Consider the following 19,753-nt stretch of genomic DNA (forward strand, 5'->3'; position numbering starts at 1 on the left):
GGAGGCGGAGGGAGGCAACCCGAGGGGAGGCGGACGCCGGACGGACGGAAGCAGCCAAGCGGATGGCTTCAATGGTAGGACTCCAACATTTCCACTCAACATGTTGCTGTGAGGATGAATGAGGTCACACTCGGGACACACTAGCGTACAACACCAGACGCAACGCAAACGAGTATTTAATTTTCCCTGTACAACGAATTTTGAGCATTTCACCGAACACGTCGACCCGTCATGGACGAAGGTGGCTTCGCGTTGCCCGAATTGAAGGACCTGGAGACCAAGTTGGGTCGCAAAGTTCCCGAAAGTCTCGTTCGCTCGCTCGTGGGGGGCAGACACGACAAGGTGACACCCCCGGCGGCGCGTCCCGGACACAATTCCGCGGACTTTGACCGGCTGGAGGGCAAAATTTTCTACCTCAAACAAGAAATGGTGAGTGAAATCACTTGTTTCCCCCCCCCCCCTTTAAAAAAAAAAGTGTAGTGATTAACTTTTATTATAGTATAGTTTGTCATTGTTATTGGTCATTGTAAATTAAAACTAGTACTGTACCACTTTTGTTTTACGAATAGTTCCCGGGTCAAATTGACCCTGCTGTCAGAAAAGGAAGGACACTGTTAATGTTTAATTAACTTTTATGTTTGGCCTGCAGCATATCAAGTCAATTTAAGAACAGCAATGTTCTCGGGTGCAATTGACCCGTGTGTCAGAAAATGCAACAACACTGTTTATATGTCATTAACTTCAATGATTGAATTTGACCTGCAACCTGCAAGGTTAACTTAAGGACAGCAATAATAATGTTCCTGGGTCAAAATGACCCAGGTGTCATAAATGATAAAATAGTTTCAGACAATATTTTGTGCATCACTTACCATCCATCAGCGTTTTTGAGATCTGGGACAAGTAGGTCATTTTGACCCATGACACATTGAGCTGTGAGTATCGTAAAACATTTAAATTTTTATTATTGATAGTTGGGAAACTGTGACATAACGCCATATCAGAAAATGAATGGAATAAACACTAAACGTAAATACTGCGGTCTAATATCGTTTCACACAACTTGTGAATTTGCCCAATGTGTTTAAATTGTGTAATGCAAAGATTTTGGTCACCGTCCTAGACCCATTTTCAGATTTGTTAATGGCCAATATGGCAATTTCAAGACCATGTGTTATTTAAGGCTACAAAAGGTATTAGGCCCCCAAAGCAGATGGTTTTGAAGACAAGGATTTGAGCTGATAGGCTTTGTCAATCTTTCGGCAAACCGCCCGTTTGTCGTAAAATTTCTTAAAATCCAAGATACAATTTCCTGGCTTTGCCGTCTTTCGCAAAAAAAGAAAAATCTTATCTGTTTAAAATCCTTCCCTATGTCACACAGGCCAACCTACGCGCCATCGACGTGAAACTGATGCAGCAGCTGATATCCATCAACGAAGGTATCGAGTCCATCCGCTGGTTGATCGACGACAAAGGCGACGACACGGTCAGCCAAGATGGCAGCCTGTCCAGCAGCCTGTACAGCTTGTCCGATAGCCAGGACGGCGGCTCGTTGCCGGGCAGCCTCAGCAGCCTGAACGACGCCAACAGCGACGAGCTGGACGCGCTGTCGGTGGGCAGCTACCTGGACACGCTTGCCGAGGACCTCTCGGATGACCCTTCGCCCAGCGACCTGGACTGCTTGGTGGATAAATCCGTAATCAACGGGGACGCCTTCTGCAAATCCCCAGTGAAACTGAGGGCGGAATCGGATGAATACTACTGCTTTGGATAATGATCATTCTCGTAGACATATTTACCATTTTATGTGTGGTCTCAAATTAACTTTGCTGACTCACCCCGTGTGACTTTTTTACTTTGAAACTTGCCGCACCTCACCAAACCACTCTCCGTCACGCCCTTATTGTCTTTGTTCTTTTTACAGCTGCGTCTTTCGGTTCTGTCAGGTGCAAATGTCATATTTATTTACCACCATTTTATTTATTTAGTACCTCAGATTGGTGCTGTTGTTACTGGTTTAGTACTGTTACAGCTGGGGAACATACCTGCTTTTAGACAGAAACGGTACCTTGGAATTTTTGGGGGTAACTTGAAGAAAAAAAAAAAAGCATTGTTCCCTTTAAAGGGTTTGTTTTTGGTGAGTCCAATCAAATGTGCTTTTGTAGCCTTGGTACTTGACCTTTAGAGTCTGGGAACATACTCTTACCAGGTGGCTCTCAGTATCTTGGACTCCAATATTTTGATCTGGTGCGCTGGCGTCACAGTTTGGTCTTTCAGACCTTGACGATTGTTTTTTTGCGGCCTACGCGTTTTAAACGGTACCTTTTTAAAGTCGTCTTAAAGAGATTTGACCTGATTTTCCGAGTCACTCGTAAATTTCACGTGTAACGTTGTGTCACTGCTCTCATAGTTACTTATACATTTAGGAATATACCTTGTATCTTTTAAGGATCGAAAATGGTACCTCAAAATCCTTTTAAGCCTTAAGCCGTTTAAATCTTTACCCGAGTTTTCTGATGCCTACACGGCAAAAAAAATTCCTTGTACTTTTTTTTAAGGGCTACCTTTACATTTGCCACTTCTGCCACTTGACCTTTCACGCTTGTGGTCATGCCGCTGTCCTTCGAAAAGGCTACAAGCCATGATTTAAGAGTGCAATAAATACCCCAGCGCACTAGTGTAGATTTGTTACGAGTCGAAGCGGGTTATCTCTACTTCTCTCTAAGCTTCAATCATCAGTCACCCTCAGACAACTTCAGCAAAGAAGAAGATTAGGATTGAAAAGCCATTTGGACAATTGGACGCTGCTTGCTGAGTGATACGAGACGCTTCAACTTGAATCTAAAGCAAGAGCAGAAGGACGTTGTAGTCTTTAACAAAGAACCTAAGCTTGACTGAAAAGGAAAACAATTTGATTGTCTGGTAGATAACATTAGCCCAAAGCGTTGGGGGAGTTGTTGACAGCCGACACGTGTGAAACACATGTCAGCACTTTTCCAAATGTCCTTTGTTAACACTTTGTACATAAACATGTTTTTTTTTTTTAGGCTTTACATTGTGTCAATCGCCGCCGCCTTTTGTAACGATTGGCAATGTTGTCGAGCAAATGACGTGATAATATATTGTGATTTGTTACCCAAGCTTTACTGTCCTTTTTTTTTTTTTCTCGTCCCATTAGCTCCGCACAGATATACTCGCCTAATCCAGACACATGCTTGTAAGTTTGTCTTCCAAATACAAGGAAGCTTCTTAATTACGTTTTTCTACTCCCTTTATCTCTTTTAGCCTTTGGGAAGCTTTAATCTCCAAACCATAGAACCTTCGTAATGGGACGCACCAAACAGACTGTTAAGACGACTAAGCAGGTTCTACGAGTTTGACACGATGATGATGATGGCTGACCTCTCCGCACAGTAATCGTACCGGACGTGTGATGCTTGTTTAAGAGTTCTCCCAACAATGGCTCAATGACGAGTGCGCAATCACGGTTTCGTCGTTGTGACTAAGTCTAATTACCGTCGAAACTGTGGCGTGCAGCAGGGAGCTATTAGCAAATTAGACACAGCGGCCGGCTGGGCCCCGTGCAGCAAAAATGTAACATGACACCGTCTGGAGTCTGGGAAAGTGTCGCCATGCGAACAAATGAAGATCCAGGATATGGGTTATTTGAGTCAAAAAAATGGGGAGGGGGAAGTCTACTGTCAAACGACTTCATTATAATTTAATAAGTGGTCTTTGTCTTCTAATTATGCAATGGGAAAGAACAGATTCATGTATGTAACGGGCGACTATTCATAGCTGAGGCACAAACATGGTCGTTTGGCACAAAGTTGTAAAAGCCACAAAGGATAGTCTGGAAAAAAAATAAACCTAAGGATATTTGTGTTCAGTCTGGAAATGCTCCAGTGTGTTGGCCAAAAACAGAAATCTCCCGAAACTAATGTCGATGGTTTAGTCAAAAGATTTTTCTGAGATTTGAACTTCTGGTCCTGAGAATTCAACGGATGCTTAAAAAATCTTGCCGTTCACAGCAAGTAAAAAATGTTTCCCCCTGTTTTCTGTATTCAAGAAAAAGGGAGTCCATTTCATGATTCAAAAGGTCAACCCCCCCTCTGTGGGAGCGTTTTGAAAATATCCGTTTGCTTTTCATCCGCGTGTGAGCCGATCGAGTCGGAGATAGCGACGAGAATGCGTTGTCATGCAGGCTTTTCAAGCTCCATTTCCGCATCTATTTTTACTGTGTCTTCAGTCCAGTTGGAACGTAAACATTCCCGTTCTCACGCTGCCGATTTGACTGTCACGGAGGGTGCTGGTGAAAAGCCCCAAAAAGGTCAATAGTCTTTTCCGAGCGTTTCCTGGCAACGCGGCGCAGGTCGTATAAAGCGAGTAGCGTGGCGGTTAGCAAACACGCTTTACTAAAATGGGTCCCTGTGGAATAATGCTTTCAGGGCTCATTCATGTGAAATAAAAGGCAACTTGGGGTCACTCGGAGGACCATTCCAATTGACTGATCCTTTAAGTCCAAGAGAGAAACCACAAAAGGGCGAGATATTATTAATCGTATGAACCCACGTTGGCTTTTCGAACGGAACGTTGGAAGGAGAATACATGAAGTTCGGATTTGTCGCCTGCTTTAATAGACTCGTAAAGAATTCTGCTGAGGAACTGAATGTCTGCACCATCCCGCAAGCTCTTTATGTGGAAACTTCAATGCGCAAAGCCATTCTGCAGCCGTCTTGCCGCAACATAATTGCATTTTCACTGTCGGGGCCTTCCAAGAGACTTAGCGTCCTTCTCACATTCCTCCTGGTACGCACTCATTCAGAAAATTAAGATTTTGAACATGTCATAAATCAGTGTGTACTATGCAAACTTCTCCTGGTACAGATTCCGCCAAATAACAGTTCACAATGTTCCCCAGTGAAGACCACCAGATCATTTTTATGAAAGGCCAAACTAAGTAACCTTCCTCTTCCCTTAATAAATCATCACTAGAGTAGCAATTTGTCGCAGTATCCACCCAGACTGGTTTTAAAAAGCTCTCTGGGAGTGGCGCACCAGTGATTATCGCCAATCATTAACGAGCAAGCCGGCGGCGGCTAGAACAATGCGAGGTCAGCTCTCGGTCTGTCCGAGCAAAGTGATAATTGCTAACGCTGATGTCACACCCTTGCGCTGCACTATTGATCGCGGGCTTGTCGTTGCTAAAGCACGTGACGGTGACGCACTGCTGCACTGAGGGCTATCAGTAACAGACAGTTAATAGGCTTTGCCCCCCCCCCCCCTTCCAACCCACCCTCCTTGCACTCAAAGAAAGAACCGACTGTTAGTCCACGCAGGGAGGCATCCCAGGAGTAGGCCGAGACAGGTGGCGATCCCCACAGGGAATGTTTACGGGAGGCCCGAGCGCTAGCATACGGCGGACAAAAAAAACCTTGTGTTGTTTCAGTCATGTGGGACAGTTTTCATTTATTCAACTCAATGAGTTGAATTCAAGTACACGGGAGAGGCATTAAACACAAATGGCATCTTGTTATTTTTCCAATATTCTCATTTGTATGCCAGGAAACCCATCCATCCGTTTTCTGTATGGCTTGTTCTCATTATTCTAAGACTGCAGCTCCTCAACATTGTTGTAATTCCAACAGCCATTTATGCCAGTGAAACCTGAGTGCAAAAATAATCTAGGAAGCTCAATGTTTTCCAACAAAGGTGTCGGAGAAAATCCTCAAAATCACTTAGCTTGATAGGATTACCAACCGAGAGGTGCTTAACATGAGTAAACGGCATTCGCTGAAAAAAACTGTCAGACGACTGGACACAGTGAATGCATGACGCGCCACCAAAATCCCTCTGTCGCATTGAGATGGACCCAAGCCAAGGAGGAGCAGCACAATAAATTGAATGGAAGTATTAAACAGCAACTAAAATTTCAACATTTCCTCCTACATTTTAAATGAGAAAAAAATATATATTTAAAACATTTTCGGGAGGGACGCAAAACGGATTAACGGCACTTCCATTCATTTCAATGGGAGAAGATGATTTGGGATACTAGTGCTGTGAGTCACGAGTGTGATTATGGGTTATTTTAAATTCTTATCTCAAGGCATCACTGCACCAGAAGCTGGTTTTAATATTACAAAGCCTGTCTGTGTCTCCTGTTGCTCAAAAGCCTTAAGGTGACATCATGGATGTCAACAAACGAATTTGTTCACCTGTTGGAACCCGCACAGCAACCACAAACATGTTGGCACAAGCCTTCTGAAAGGTTTTCACTTGTATTTTACTCTCCTGTTGATTGCTTGCTCTCGGTTTCTCTTGAAGGCGGATCAAACGCTCCCGAGGGTTTCGAGGCGAAATCGTCATCAACCGCACCAGCGCAAAAATTGCCGGGAGATGCCGTCATCATCTGTTGTGCAGTTCAACTGTCACGCTCATCAAGTGCAAAGGTAAAAAAAATATTTTGGCTTTCCTAATTGCCTTTCTTTGTTCAAGTCACATGACTTGATTCTAGCTAAGCCGCCATTTTATTTTTCATTGTAACTCCCACTTTGAGGGCCTGAGGCATCCAGCTTGTTTCCATCTTGTTGTCAAATCAATACGACAAACCCAATGATCCAGTTCACCAATGACATTACGTTAGAGGTCGAACATAGGCGACAACTTCCACCCACAGCAAACATCGCCCGGCAGGCTCAACTTCACACACGGCTCATAAAGCCATGATTGCGTACTAAAAGCTTTAACGCGCCGCGGCCGTGATGTCAGTCCAAGCTGTAACTGCAAGGCAAACATACCAGGATGAACACGCAAAGTGTTTAAAGATCTCCGGAATGGGGTGTGCGCTAAAGACTTCGGACACCTCGTCATTATGTTCACATTGTGTCATAGCTGCCCTTACACAACTGTACATGTTTGTATGGCAAACATGAAGCGGTGGAAACAATGTCACCTTTGACAATTAGCACAAAATAAATGCAAAAATGGAGTTGCGAAGTGAAGAATATTTTGCAAGTTCAGACTTTGATATTACCGCAGGCCTGTATGTGAAATCAAAGCGCTTGTTTAAAAGGGCCCGTCTGCACTTGAGTGAACAGAATGTGCCATTTTGCTGGGGGGTGGGGGTGGAGGTGAGAGGGGGTTACTAACAACAGGTGCTCCCTCGCAGCTGTCCCGTCTGACTTGGAGGTGAAAGAGTCAGCAAGCAAACCTCTTGTTGTCGCTTCTCTTTTACGAGCCAACTCAACCTTGTTAGAGAAACAACACCTTCAAAGGAAAGTGAAAAAAAATCTTTGGCATAACTTGATAAATGTGACATTTGTGCCAGATGCTAATGCGGGTTTCAAGTTAGCATAAAGTAGGCGACGAATTCATGCCTGATGCCCAAGTGCATCGCTGTGCTCGCCCCCTCCCCCCCCAAAAAAGTCCAGATAACTGAAATGGTGAAAAACAGTTTAATGCTCTACAATCGAGTTCTACAAAATTCTCAGTCTTTGTGTGTTTTCTGCAATTATTTTCAAACATTTATTGTGTATTTAGAAACAAGTATGATTTGACTTTATAGGGACTCACAGTGAAACACTTAAGTGTCGTCGTTGTGTTGTCTGCGCTAATACTTTGAGTGAGAGGGAAATCAAACACTGATAGAATGCGTGACAAATATTTAGCAGCACTAAATGTCATCGCCGGCGTTTGCTCAAAACTGAGATTGGAATGATAACATCAGATAATTTAGCCCGTGGCTTAACTGCGGGCGGGGGAACATTAGCAAGGCGGCTAGGATAGCACGGTGAGCGTGACGCTTCCTTTGGTCCTCTTCAAAATACCCACGGCCTCCTCGTGCGTGACGCCCTCCAGCGCTTGCCCGTTGACCGCCATGATCTGGTCGCCCCGCTTCAGGCGACCGTCCTCCGCCGCCGCCCCTTTGCCGAAAACCGTCTTGATGTAGATGGGCAGGTCGCCGTGGGGGCTGCCGTAGCCGCCGACAATGCTAAAGCCCAGGCCGTCCGGCCCTCTCTCCAGCGTGATGCTCTTGTATTGAGGCGGGCTGGTGGCAATACGGGGACACAATTGCAAAATTCGGACTTACAAAAGCAGTCACTGAATAATAATAATGATTAGTACCATTTATGAATTATGAGTTAAGTTCAGAAACAGGTGGATTTTTTTCCTGAAACTTCATTGCTATATATTACAACGCCTGACAACCTCCATATTATAGGTCAAAATTATGTATAAATAATGAAAATATCTATTAAAAAAACAGATTTTTTTTTAAGTCAGCATCAAAACATTTTAGGGTCACGTAAAGCCATCTCTGATTAGAATTATAAGATCCAATTCCCAATCGACGTATTGAATAAGAGCAAAGAGAAGTTCCATAAAGCTTCAAACCTGAGATCATCCTGGAAGATGCAGCTGGGTGGCTGAAGGCCACCAGCCGCCTGCTCCTGAGCCGCGCCGGTCACCGTGTTGTCGACACCTGCCACCACCTAAACGTCGCACGTTATTATTGACACCAACCCTAAACAATCAAATTGATAAATCAACTTACTTGCAGCTGTATTGTCCCCGTGGCATTTTTGAGCAAAGTGACGGCTTGCGCGTGGCTCATGCCTTCGGTAGAAGTTCCACAAATACTGATAATCCGGTCTCCGACCTGGAGAAGGGTGGATTAATAGAAAACTAAGGTTCATTCATTCATTTGGTTCAAATCAGAATTGATCTGTGCACGTTTTGTTTGTTCTAGTTTCAATTGTCAATCGAACGTGAACGCATTCACGGCACTGTTTGCAAACTCAGTTCGCAAAGGGCAGCCCGCTATCTCGTAAAAGAAAGCGGCGCAATTGTCTCCTAACGGAGACCTTTGTTAGCCGCGGCTGTCTGAATTCAAGAGTGGGAGATTTATTAGGCTCCAAAAGTCTGTATCACACAGGGCAGCGATTGTCAACGTGGCTCCCCCCCCTTCCATTTCACTCGCTGCGGGCTCCCGTCGGATTTGAGACTCTTTCCGGAATGGTTGGTATGCATATTTGGACGCCAAATGAAGGCGCCTGTGATACGAACGCCCAGGGAGTCGCTCGAAGTTGAGTTCTTTGAGTTTTGTGTTTGATGGCGACTGATCAAACTATGCTGAAAATTCAATTCTTTGGTAACATAGCGCCAGCCATCTGTCTGGTATATGTACGGAATTTTCGAGGACAAATTAGCTTGTGGAGGACATCTGTGCAAAGCTGAAAATGGCGGAAATGATCATTATGCCACCCATCTGTGACTGCCATCATTGTATGTGGTGTTATTTTAAATCAGATCACTCTTTGTTCAACATTGGGGCTGAAAGCACGGCGACTTGCCATTTCTTAAACAACAGGAGTCAAAAATACGATTACTGGTTCATGAAGCAAATTTGAAGCTTCATTTACCCATCACTACTAGTTGGGACATAGCTTTGTCTAATAAAAGAGGAACTTTGCTGCCATCGTGTGGCTTCTATTGGTAATTCCAAACATTTTTGTGAAAGCTTCTATTCCACTGAATTCTCACTATGGATGGTGGATCTCAGTTCCTTTCCACCGCAAGGTAAACGGATGTGAATGCAAAATGTCGTACCATGAGCTTCTGGGTCTGCGCCGCCAGGCCGACGGGGTTCATCATGGCGATAAAGATAGGGATGTTACCCAAGGGGCTGCCCACCCCGCCGGCAATACTGACACCCAAGGAGTCACCGGGGCCTTTGGTGAACTCGGCCGTTCTCACGTCCTGGTGATCTGGTGTTGCAGGAGAAGAAAGCCTTTGAGCGTCTCATTCTTGAAGCCACGTCTCGCTGCATTTAAAAAAAACTACTGACCCTGCTGCTGACTCTCATCACCAGAAAGGATTCCCGAGGCCACCTTGGAACTGGAAGGTTCACTCGCCTGGGTGAGACAAACCTGGTTTGCCGTAGTCCAAGTGACGCACTATAACAGTCTCAAGCCTACCTGACTGCTTTGAGAAAGCCTTCGCTGCGAGTGGAAGGGGCCGGCTTTAAACCTCCCGATGTCCATCTTCAAGGAGCCAACGCAACACTGAAACAGAATGACGACTGAATACCAGATGCACCACAACAATATGTTGTCATATCGCCACTACCTTGAGGAGAGCAGCAACCGTCTCCTGGGTGGCAGAGCGGACGTCTTCCCCGTTGACCGACAGGATCTGGTCACCCTGCATCAGTCGGCCGTCGGTGTCCGCCAAGCCTCCTTTGATGATGTCCGACACAAAAACTCCCGTGTCATTCCTGGCAGAAAAAGACAGATGGGCATTTGCTTTCTTTTGTTTCGGTCTACATGATGTGGTCTCCATCATCCCCTGACCTCAACCCTATTGAGAAGCCTGTGCGGCACACTTAAAAAAATCTTTGAGGGTGGACTCTGAGACTATGCAATGATTTTCTGGATTATTTATTTAAGTCTACCACGGATGCTACATTCAGCGCTAATTACCTTTGCTCCCTGGATCTGAAGCGCATAAGAAAAACCATAAGCATTGTGAGTACCCGACAGCTTTCATTAAGAGTATAGAGAACCAGAAAATCTGAATCCTGCCTTGGTAGGAGAAGTGCAAAATCCAACTTTGATTGGTTACCTCCTCCCCACGATGCTAAGTCCCAGTCCCTGGCCGGGCCTCTTGCGTAGCTCCACAATGAACGAGTCCCACAACTCCTCCTCCTTGTACTGGGCCTCGTCCCTGTAGACGACGAGCCGGACCCGCTGCGGGGTCTGCCGTAGCACGTTGATGGCCTCGTCGTGGCTCGCCGCTCGCAAGTCGATGCCGTTCACCTGCGAGACACCAGTCATTGAGGGCGTCTATTTGATTGGCGGACTGGTTGGAGAGTTTGTTAAAGGGACGGCCCCCTTTTGCAGAAGCATCATTAAGATGTTCTGCCTGCCCTTGTCTTTTTATACACAATACGGTGCTCCCATTAAAAACCTAACCTCGAGGATTTGGTCTCCAGCCCAAAGCCTGCCGTCCTTGGAAGCCGCACCTTCTTCGTAAACCTCGTGGATGATAATAGCCCCCTGTTGCCAAGACGAGATATTAATTCGACTGGAATCCAGGAATGGTTCAATTTCAGTAAATCTTCCTCACCAGCAGAGTGTCACAACCCCCGACGATGCTGAGTCCCAGGCCTGTCCGTCCTTTGGAGATGTCGATGGTGGTCTCGCAGCCCGGGATAATGGGGCACGTGGCCGGGTCGCAGGCCAGCGTTGACGGACTGGGCGAGCGGCTGTGACCTGAAGACAAAAAAAACAACAACTGTGTCTACGTGGTTCCTTTAATTACTGCCAGGAATAAACAGTCAACTGACTCACTTGAAGATGTTTCGGGTAGACTGGCGACCTTCGGTTCCCCATTGACTGCTGCGGTGCAGCTTTCCTGGATGGTTACCTTGTCCTCTGTGGTGCCTTCACCAACCGCAACGTCTTCCTGACGGTGACATAAATGGAACGCTCGTTGCTCGGTTACCGCGTAGGCTTATTGTGCTCATGTCACATTCACGGTGCAATTCAAAGTGCCCGTGTGGGCCTTTTAATGGGAGGTTCGACATGCACACGATCCTGTCTGTGGTTTTTCTCCGTCTTTTGAGTTGGGAAGGATGCGCGGACCACACAACGTCGCTCGTGGGAGAAATAATTTCGGAGTGCTTCTTTTGATGGCACGTCATCAAACGCCATGGATCAAATTGGGATGAAATCTTTTGGATGTTTTGCTTGTTAAAATGACCTGCTTCAAGTGCCAGACTTCCTGTCTCTTCTCAGGGATGGCTCTTTGTTTTTTGGGTGTGTCTACTCATGTTAGACACGACTACCAAAATGTCATGTTGGTATTACACACTGCTTTCGAGGGCTGAATTTCCCCCTCCCCCCCCGAAATACAGTCATGGTGTACTCGGTCTGACCACTTGTTCAAACCAACATGTGTTCCGACACTTTGTCAGGCCCCGGCTGTTACCTCCGCGTGCGACTCGGCTGCTTCTCCCTGGGTTTCTTTCACGGGTCCTACTGCCATCTGCTCCAAGGCTTCTGTGTTCCTGTTCCATAAGAGTCATAGCTCACGTGAGCTGTCGCCTTGACAGCAAATTATACTCAACGAGAGGGTTTGTTAATTTTCTTCACAGGAGGCAACTAAAACAGTTTTGGTTGGTGCTGATGTTTGGGTTAGCAATTTTCTTTTCAACTTTGGAAGAGAGTCTCCACTGGTCTTGAATTCTCTTTTGTGTGAAAACATCTCCCTCTAGTGGTTATCTAACGTTACAACAGTGGAATCAAAACGTGTATCTTGTACCTGATAAAGATGATTTGGACTTTAGATGGGGCGCTTTTGATAATGGAAGATGCATTCTGGTGACTTTGGCCATAGAGGACCTGTCCATTAATCTAGAAGAAAAAAAAATAATCAGCTGCGTCCAAGATGCTGTTCAAACGTCATTTCCTCACCTCGAGGAGCTCATCCCCGACAAGCATGCGTCCGTCAGTCCCGGCCGCCCCCGCGGGGTCAATGCCCACTACAAAGACGCTCATGCGGGCACGGTCCCGGTTGCCGGCCAGGCTGAGGCCCAAGCCCGTCTTGCCCTTCTCCAGCTCGATCACGTGCAGGACGCCCGGGAGGCTTCCGTAGCGCTGGACGATACTCTCTGACATGGACCAATGGAAAAAACATTTGGTCTTAATCAAGAGGGACTACCTCAATGAGGGAAAGAAAAAAATTTATAAATATTTTTTTAGGTGACCAGGGCATTTATTAAGGGGGAGGGGTCAAATAAACACCTCGCCTTCGACCATGACATGAAATGGGAACTCACCCCAGCTGGACCCAAACTCCCCTTCCTCCTCCTCCTCCTCTACCCCGTCCCGTTTGTCAGCTTGGAAGGGCGGAGCCGGAGTCTCTGCCAGAGTGTCGGTGTCCGTCTCCCCCACGTGGGGCACCACCGGCAGGGCGAAGGCCATGCTGGCGGTTGTCACCTTTGCAGTGTCACGCTTCTTTGGCTTCGAGGGGGGGATTCATATTAGTATAAGGCAGAGAATCCTTTTTTTTTTTACGAATCAATAGTTGCTCAAAGGTTTCCCAGGTGAGCGCAATCAATTAGCAGAAGCTGATATGCTTGATTTTGAAGGTTTAAGTTAGTTGGAGCTGATGGATGATTCAGTCATCGATACTTGTGGCTCAATCAGACGACAGCTAATGCAATAAAGCTTGCTCATTTAACCCAATAAAACTTTGTTACACGTTAATACACACTACTCACACTATGTTACGGGCTTTCTTCGGAAATGTTAGGACAAACTTAAAAATATTGAATGATCTACAGGTGAACTTAATTCCATTCAAGGGTCAAACACTGCAAAATAAATAAATAAATAAATAAATAAAAGCACAGAAAAGTTGGAGATATGCATTCAAATGTTGAGAAACTCCAATTATGTACCTACCTGAAAAACAGAAGTCATTCACACTACTACACACAAGCCTGTCTACACAATTAACATGACGTGACAAATGCAAAACAACAACATGATGATTGGACAAAGACAAACGTTGAAGACGCCGGCCGACATGTGCATGCATGGCCACTGTGGCATGTTCACTATACTGGCTTTTTGCAAATAGTGGCTGCAGTTGTCTAAAGGTGGGCTGATTCCACGTATTATCCAAAGCAACGTTACTTGTATACTTGTCTTGAAAATCACAAAGTCCTCTAAAAAATGGCTGTCATTCTTTTTTTTATAGCAAGATTACAGTTTATGTCCTGGAACTATTCTCGCAAGAGGACAAATTTGCTGAGTCATGCTTTTTTTTTTTTTTTTTTTTTTAACTGCTTTGCTCTGATTACATACTATGAAAAAAATCAAATTTGATAAGAATTGGATAACATTTTGAGAACAGGTTCCAAACACTCTTCAAAATGGCCGCTTCAGACCAAAATGGATTCTGCCTTTAAAACAGACAAACACCTATTGACTGCGATCGTTACAGTCAGTTCATCTCCTTTACGTTAAAACAACTTTAAATTATTAATGACTGACTGCTACTTGAGGAAATACGGTTGAAATTGTCCAACCATAAAACACTAAAAGCCGTCAGCCGTTCTGCAGCACGTGCAGGGACATGTCAGACACGAGGAAGGCCACAACAGAGAGACCCACAAACCTTAAACGGGGTAGGAGTGAAAGGGTTAGTTGGGGAGAGGCGGAGGACAAGTCTACTGTGACTGTCACCCTCCTACAGAGAAGAGACAAAGGGCGACAACTTTAGACGATGACATATTTGTGACACAACATCGATTCACTCACAGTCTTCAATCGAAACGATCGAAGCAAATAGAAGGCCAAGGTGTTCAAAAAGCTCAAAAACATCACCAACCTTGTCCCTGGGTAGACTCGGTACATTTTCCTCGATGGACTCTGCACTTGTCGATGACTACACAACACAATAAGACATTAAGTTGTATTATATGGAGCTTACTGTATACACATTGGCGGAGCTAAGGAGGGAAAGAGCCATTTTTTGGCTATTTTTCAATTATTTTTCTTGGATTCTTTTCCACATCTCCACCGTGTTTTCAGAAGAATATTTTGTGTTTGTAAAACTTTTCCTTTTTGTTTTGCAGACCCCCTGAGATATCCTTGACCTCATGACAAAAAGAGAAAAATCCTAGCTCACATGTACACGATATTTTCTATTTGGCAAAGCCAAAACGACCTTGTGATTTCCCGAACACAAAATAAGTTGCTTCAAACCTTTTAGCCAGCTAAATTCAATATACGCTCACAAGAGACACGCGCACACTACACGGCTTCGCTAGGACACACACTTCTTTGGCATGCACGCTTCAGTGCTTATGCCAGGTAATCCATCTCTCTTCTATTCAGTCTCCCTGCTTTCTGTTACATCAACCATCAATCACACTCGTGCTTGCCTTATCTCATCCTGCTTCTCTTCTTGCTTTTGTTAAGCACGGCTTTCAAAGCGGAATCTTCCCAGATCGGGATAATTAGAGACAAACTTGGGGGAGGGGTGGTAATGGGACAATCTGTCTGTTCATTTCCTGAAAACCAGTTTCTGATAGCACCATAAAATTTAGCAGACCTGTCTATCATGAGTAGACCCACAAAACAATCGCAAGAACTGATACCTGAAAAGTGACAAAGTCTGCCATTTTTTTTCATGAGACCTACCCTGGGTTTCTGGATGATACTCTGCACCAGGAAGGATACCGGATTGCCTGCCCTACGGATGGCCTCCACCGCCTCCTCGTGACTGGCGTCTCTTAGGTCCACGCCATCTACCTGAGGGGTGAGGCTCGCTCATTATCCGCCAGCCCATTTTGTTTGATAACGGTCCATTTGATTATAGTTTACCTCCACAATCCTGTCTCCGGTCTTCAAGGTGCCGTTCTGTCCGGCGGGACTGTCCTCCAGGATGTGTTTGATGAAAATACCCCGCATCACCTCGCCGTTGCTCAGCCGGCTGCCCATCCCGCGGCCTCCCACGATGCTGATGCCCAGGGACTTGCCGGGCTGTCGGAAGAGCTCCACTCTGAGGGTGGAGGAACCACAACTTTTCAAACGAGGTACATGGGTTTATTCTTTTAGCGGTACAAATGAAAAATTATTATATTAAAAATATTTTTATAGTAGCATTATTCAATTAAAGGTATTCTAAATATATTTTAAAATGTATTATGTTTGATATTGAAATTAAAAAAATATATTTGAGTCCACTTACAGTCGTGGTTGGTTCCAGTTGCTAAAAGACACGCTCTCCTCTCCCTCGCCATCCTCCCGCTCAGGAAGGTTGGGAACATCCCTGAACACCAAAAAAAAAAAATCCTGGCTTTACAAAAGCACCACTTTTTCATTTTTGATGAGACTCGGGTGCTTACTTTGGAGTCGGAATAGACGCCGGCTCGGAGAAGACTTGGTCTTTGTCACTGTGCTCCAGGCTGCTCTTGTACTCCTCCAAATATTCTGCCGGGACGTACGTGATGCTGGACAAAAAAACAAGTTATATATATAATGTGGGGTCTGCCTCACTGCTCACAACGGATGTCACAAACATGCTGGGATTAGAAAGATGGTTGCCTATTTAGTGATGTGAAGAAGTCGTTAGTGATGAAGGCATGCAAGATGAACAAAGAGATGGACAAACGGAGGAGGAGAAAAAGAAAAAAAGAGCAAAACTGCCGAGATGAGGCCGGCCGGTTAGTCATACTCACACATAAAACGGGCACAGATCATCCTCTGGTGAGCAAGCAGATCTAGAACGTGAAGAGTTGGCGTTTATACACCGAACAGAACTGTGCCTTTGTTTAGTTGGCCAAGCATGCATCAACCTTCCTGTTTGTTTTAAGGCTGAACCAAAAATATTCATGCTGAAAAAAAGTCACCCAACTTTAGGATAACTTGAAAGAAATTATAAACTATAATATAACTTTTTTCCCGGAACATATCTACTTGTTGGGGGGGCTTTGCAATTTTTTTTTTAACATTAATATAGATACTGTGCAGACAAAATGCATTTAATACGTCATGGTTTATTTAAAATGTATTGCACATAATAGTAAAATAAAAACTATACCAAATGAAAAGAAATAAATTATAGGGCGGTTACTACTGAATATTTTTATAATCAATTAATCTATTAAATATCCCTTTAATTAATAATTGAATAATCCGATATTTTATTTGTGTTAGTGTATTAAAAAAATCCCCCAATTACTCTTTATTAATACATTATTTTTGTTTATTTTAAGATTGAATGTAAAAGTAAAATAAAATACAAAAGTAAAATACACCTAAACTGCACTTATATAATATGCTGTACTAGAATTAAAAACTAAAAATAAAATTGGTTCATATGGCCTCTGTATATGACTGAATTTGACCTATTGTGTGCAGTCTTGAACATATCAGCCAGCAATTAACAGGGGTTCCCTGTATTTTGTCTCGTCGATGATCTTACCCCATGTCCGGTCCGACCAGAGAGTGTCTGCGAAGCATGGCCCGCGCTTGAACGTTGCTCAGCTTGGCGGTGGGTTCCCCGTTAATGGCCAGGATGAGGTCGCCCACTCCCAGGCGGCCGTCCCGACTGATAGATCCGCCGCGGATCACGCTCCGGATCAGCATCCCCAGGCCGTCTTTCATGGCGCTCACCGTCATCCCTGCGAGAGCGGGTTTGGGCTCTAAAAATCCTCCTTCGATGTTGAACAACTTGAATTTCTAAACACAAACCAAGGTTGGAGTTGCCCTTGACGACCGTGATGGTCCGTTCGAAACTGCTCCCCGGGATTGCCGCTTGGTCGCCGGCGTCTGGTATCGTGTCGACCTCCTTAAAAACCACAACAAGACTCCTTATCTGTGACACAAGAGTTCAGTACATTCCTTCTAAACTTACCTTCACGGAGACTTGTTCTTCCACCAAAGTGCCGGTGGGCTCTTCGGTGTAACACGGAATCAATTCCGTCGGCTCAGGCTGGATTTCGGGTGTGATCTGGAGGTCATTAAATGGGCTGTAGGACTCCAAGGCTTCTGGTGTTTCCTCAACGGTGGCTAAGTCCTCATCAGAACCGCCGAGAGGAGCAGTCATGGGTGCCGATCCGTAGTCGAGGTAACTTGAAGTCTGTTGAGCACGGTTGAGGGAATTTTTTATCGACTTTTTGTAATGCTTGTAAAGTTTACAATGTAAACAATACGCAGCGGGCTACAAACGCAAAAAAATATTGCTGACTTGAACAGAAAATGACACCAAAAACTTGTTTTGGGTCGCAAAATCTTGTTTGGAGTTGCACTGCTAAAAGGTCAGCAGTATTTGTGAAACCCCCTCCCATTTTTTTGGAAACAGTCAAAACAATGACAGGCTTAAAAGCAAACTTGCTGAGCAAACATGTTTTTGTTCAGATGTGACCCAGAGTGACCTTTTTTCGTTTTGACAGATGTGTAGCTGCTCACCTCAGGTGTGGACGCGCGCAGGAAATCCAGGTCCGAGCTACTTCCGTGAAGCGCAATCATCGACGCCTGGAATGTTTCCTCCACGCCGTAGTAAGCTCGCTCCAGCGCCTTTTGCTCCACTTCGCTGGTGTCCACCTAGCATGACACAAATGATATTCAACCCCGAAATTAAAAATCTTTTTTTTTTGGTCCCCTCCGTTGCTTGTTCAGCTAACTAACCAATGCCGGCTCTGCTCGGAAAAGAACCCCGCCGGGCAGTTCATCTTCATCTCTGTCTTGGAGTAAACTACGGCTGAAGTCAAACGAATGCAGCGTGGACAGCGGCGTGACTTCCTGCCCACCGTAAAGCTGCGGTGAGTAGGAATCACCACTTATCCCCTAAGAAAAGTGGAGAGATTCTTTCAGTGTTTGGAGGATTATGATTGTCAGGCTCAATTTGGAGAGGCGACGCCGCCAAACATGAGTTCCCGCATCCTGCCATAGAGGCCGGTAATCCGCGTGACCTCGACACTGGTAAGCCGAAAGCAATACAAGCAAAAATGAAAGCTGCGATGAACAGCTGCTGGCACCCTCACACCTGCTTTTGACCTTGTCATTGGAGTTTTAGTGTTTGAGGCGACTTTCAAATGTCATCAGTGTAGTTGCAAAACCAGCCTAAATAAAAATAGCCTTTCAAACTAAATGGGCGGACAAATTTAGATCTCAAATTTTTGTAAGTAATCATCGCCAACCTGAAATTGCCTGTGTACATTCATAACATTATTTTTATTATATTATAATATAATATGTAATATATTATATAATATATAACATAATATATTCTATGATATAAAACATAATATATAATATAAAACATAATGTATATAAAAAAAAAATATATATATATACATATACACACGCATCATAATATTATATATATATATAATATATATATATACACACAAAACATTTAATTTAATATTTTCAAATATAAATTGACTACAAACTATGACGAGATGAGACATCAAGTCTGATTCCGAATACTTACGGGAAGAGGTTTGGCCACCCCAATCCGCACCATGCCCAGCTCGGCTCCCTTGAGCGCTTGGACGGCATCTTCCAGGCTGGCGCTCTCCAAGTTGGTGTCGTTGACAAACATCAGTCGGTCCCCCGGCAGCAGTCGTCCGTCCTGCTCGGCCACGCCGTTAGGAACCAGCGAGCGGATCACGATGACTGTCTTGGCCGGGTCCAGTGGGTCCTGCGGTAGAGCCGGAATCATTACCGTAACCGGAAACTAAAAAGATAGTTTCAAATCCTCTTACCTGGTAGTCGAGTATGCTGAATCCCAGTCCCCCTGCTTCTTTCTCCAACTCAATATTCTGGATCTCCAGCTCCCACATGGCCAAAGGAGACCCCGTCGCCTCTGGAGTCAGGTCATTTGCTGCTTCCGCTGCTTCCACCACTTCCACGCTACTCAGGTCGATTTGTTTCTGCGAGAATGGAAAACATAGCCCCTAACTCGATTGTTTAGGATACTCCGACTTTCATATTATAAGAAGCCAGGCGCTGGCTTTGAAGTGTCCTATTTCCAGCTAGCATTGTCAACGACTGCCGCTAAAGTGTGTAACTGGAGTCGTGCTGGCCTTTTTGTGAAACCTTAATCCATCACGCTTGGCAGTATGGAGAACCAATGGAGCGACTGACAGCTCAGGCTAACCTAATCACATGCGGAGAGGCCGCACTGTCAAGGAAGACAAGGACACTCGAGCAGCGGCTGACAACCT

General features: G+C 45.0%; 2 protein-coding genes and 1 long non-coding RNA gene across 3 annotated transcripts in view; 2 read left to right on the forward strand and 1 right to left on the reverse strand.

Moving 5' to 3' along the window:
- Positions 1-15,209, forward strand: LOC119128495. Its single transcript, XR_005099023.1, has 3 exons — positions 1-74; positions 6,328-6,452; positions 14,651-15,209. It is a non-coding gene; the product is annotated as an uncharacterized LOC119128495 (long non-coding RNA).
- On the forward strand, positions 41-2,094 carry LOC119128494 (leucine rich adaptor protein 1-like). Its single transcript, XM_037260959.1, has 2 exons — positions 41-429; positions 1,382-2,094. The coding sequence occupies exons 1-2, from the start codon at positions 232-234 to the stop codon at positions 1,772-1,774; spliced, it is 591 nt and encodes a 196-aa protein (XP_037116854.1). The 5' UTR covers positions 41-231; the 3' UTR covers positions 1,775-2,094.
- The window catches only part of LOC119128492 (multiple PDZ domain protein), a 21,174-nt gene continuing 8,859 nt past the window's right edge, over positions 7,439-19,753 (reverse strand). The window contains exons 16-44 of the mRNA XM_037260957.1: positions 19,292-19,459; positions 19,018-19,227; positions 18,210-18,368; positions 17,991-18,125; positions 17,437-17,661; positions 17,274-17,370; positions 17,005-17,203; positions 16,259-16,300; positions 15,926-16,030; positions 15,769-15,849; positions 15,402-15,579; positions 15,219-15,329; positions 14,404-14,460; positions 14,191-14,262; positions 12,845-13,028; positions 12,480-12,676; positions 12,328-12,419; positions 11,995-12,073; positions 11,355-11,469; positions 11,131-11,276; positions 10,977-11,060; positions 10,627-10,820; positions 10,132-10,279; positions 9,981-10,067; positions 9,851-9,917; positions 9,613-9,776; positions 8,558-8,662; positions 8,398-8,495; positions 7,439-8,050 (exon numbers count right to left, since the gene is read on the reverse strand). Of these exons, the coding sequence (XP_037116852.1) occupies positions 7,780-8,050; positions 8,398-8,495; positions 8,558-8,662; positions 9,613-9,776; positions 9,851-9,917; positions 9,981-10,067; positions 10,132-10,279; positions 10,627-10,820; positions 10,977-11,060; positions 11,131-11,276; positions 11,355-11,469; positions 11,995-12,073; positions 12,328-12,419; positions 12,480-12,676; positions 12,845-13,028; positions 14,191-14,262; positions 14,404-14,460; positions 15,219-15,329; positions 15,402-15,579; positions 15,769-15,849; positions 15,926-16,030; positions 16,259-16,300; positions 17,005-17,203; positions 17,274-17,370; positions 17,437-17,661; positions 17,991-18,125; positions 18,210-18,368; positions 19,018-19,227; positions 19,292-19,459 (3,870 nt within the window). The 3' untranslated portion in view covers positions 7,439-7,779. The remainder of the gene's footprint in view (positions 8,051-8,397; positions 8,496-8,557; positions 8,663-9,612; positions 9,777-9,850; positions 9,918-9,980; positions 10,068-10,131; positions 10,280-10,626; positions 10,821-10,976; positions 11,061-11,130; positions 11,277-11,354; positions 11,470-11,994; positions 12,074-12,327; positions 12,420-12,479; positions 12,677-12,844; positions 13,029-14,190; positions 14,263-14,403; positions 14,461-15,218; positions 15,330-15,401; positions 15,580-15,768; positions 15,850-15,925; positions 16,031-16,258; positions 16,301-17,004; positions 17,204-17,273; positions 17,371-17,436; positions 17,662-17,990; positions 18,126-18,209; positions 18,369-19,017; positions 19,228-19,291; positions 19,460-19,753) is intronic.

The sequence above is a fragment of the Syngnathus acus genome, chromosome 10 (assembly GCF_901709675.1).
Source record: "Syngnathus acus chromosome 10, fSynAcu1.2, whole genome shotgun sequence".
NCBI classification, from domain to species: domain Eukaryota; kingdom Metazoa; phylum Chordata; class Actinopteri; order Syngnathiformes; family Syngnathidae; genus Syngnathus; species Syngnathus acus.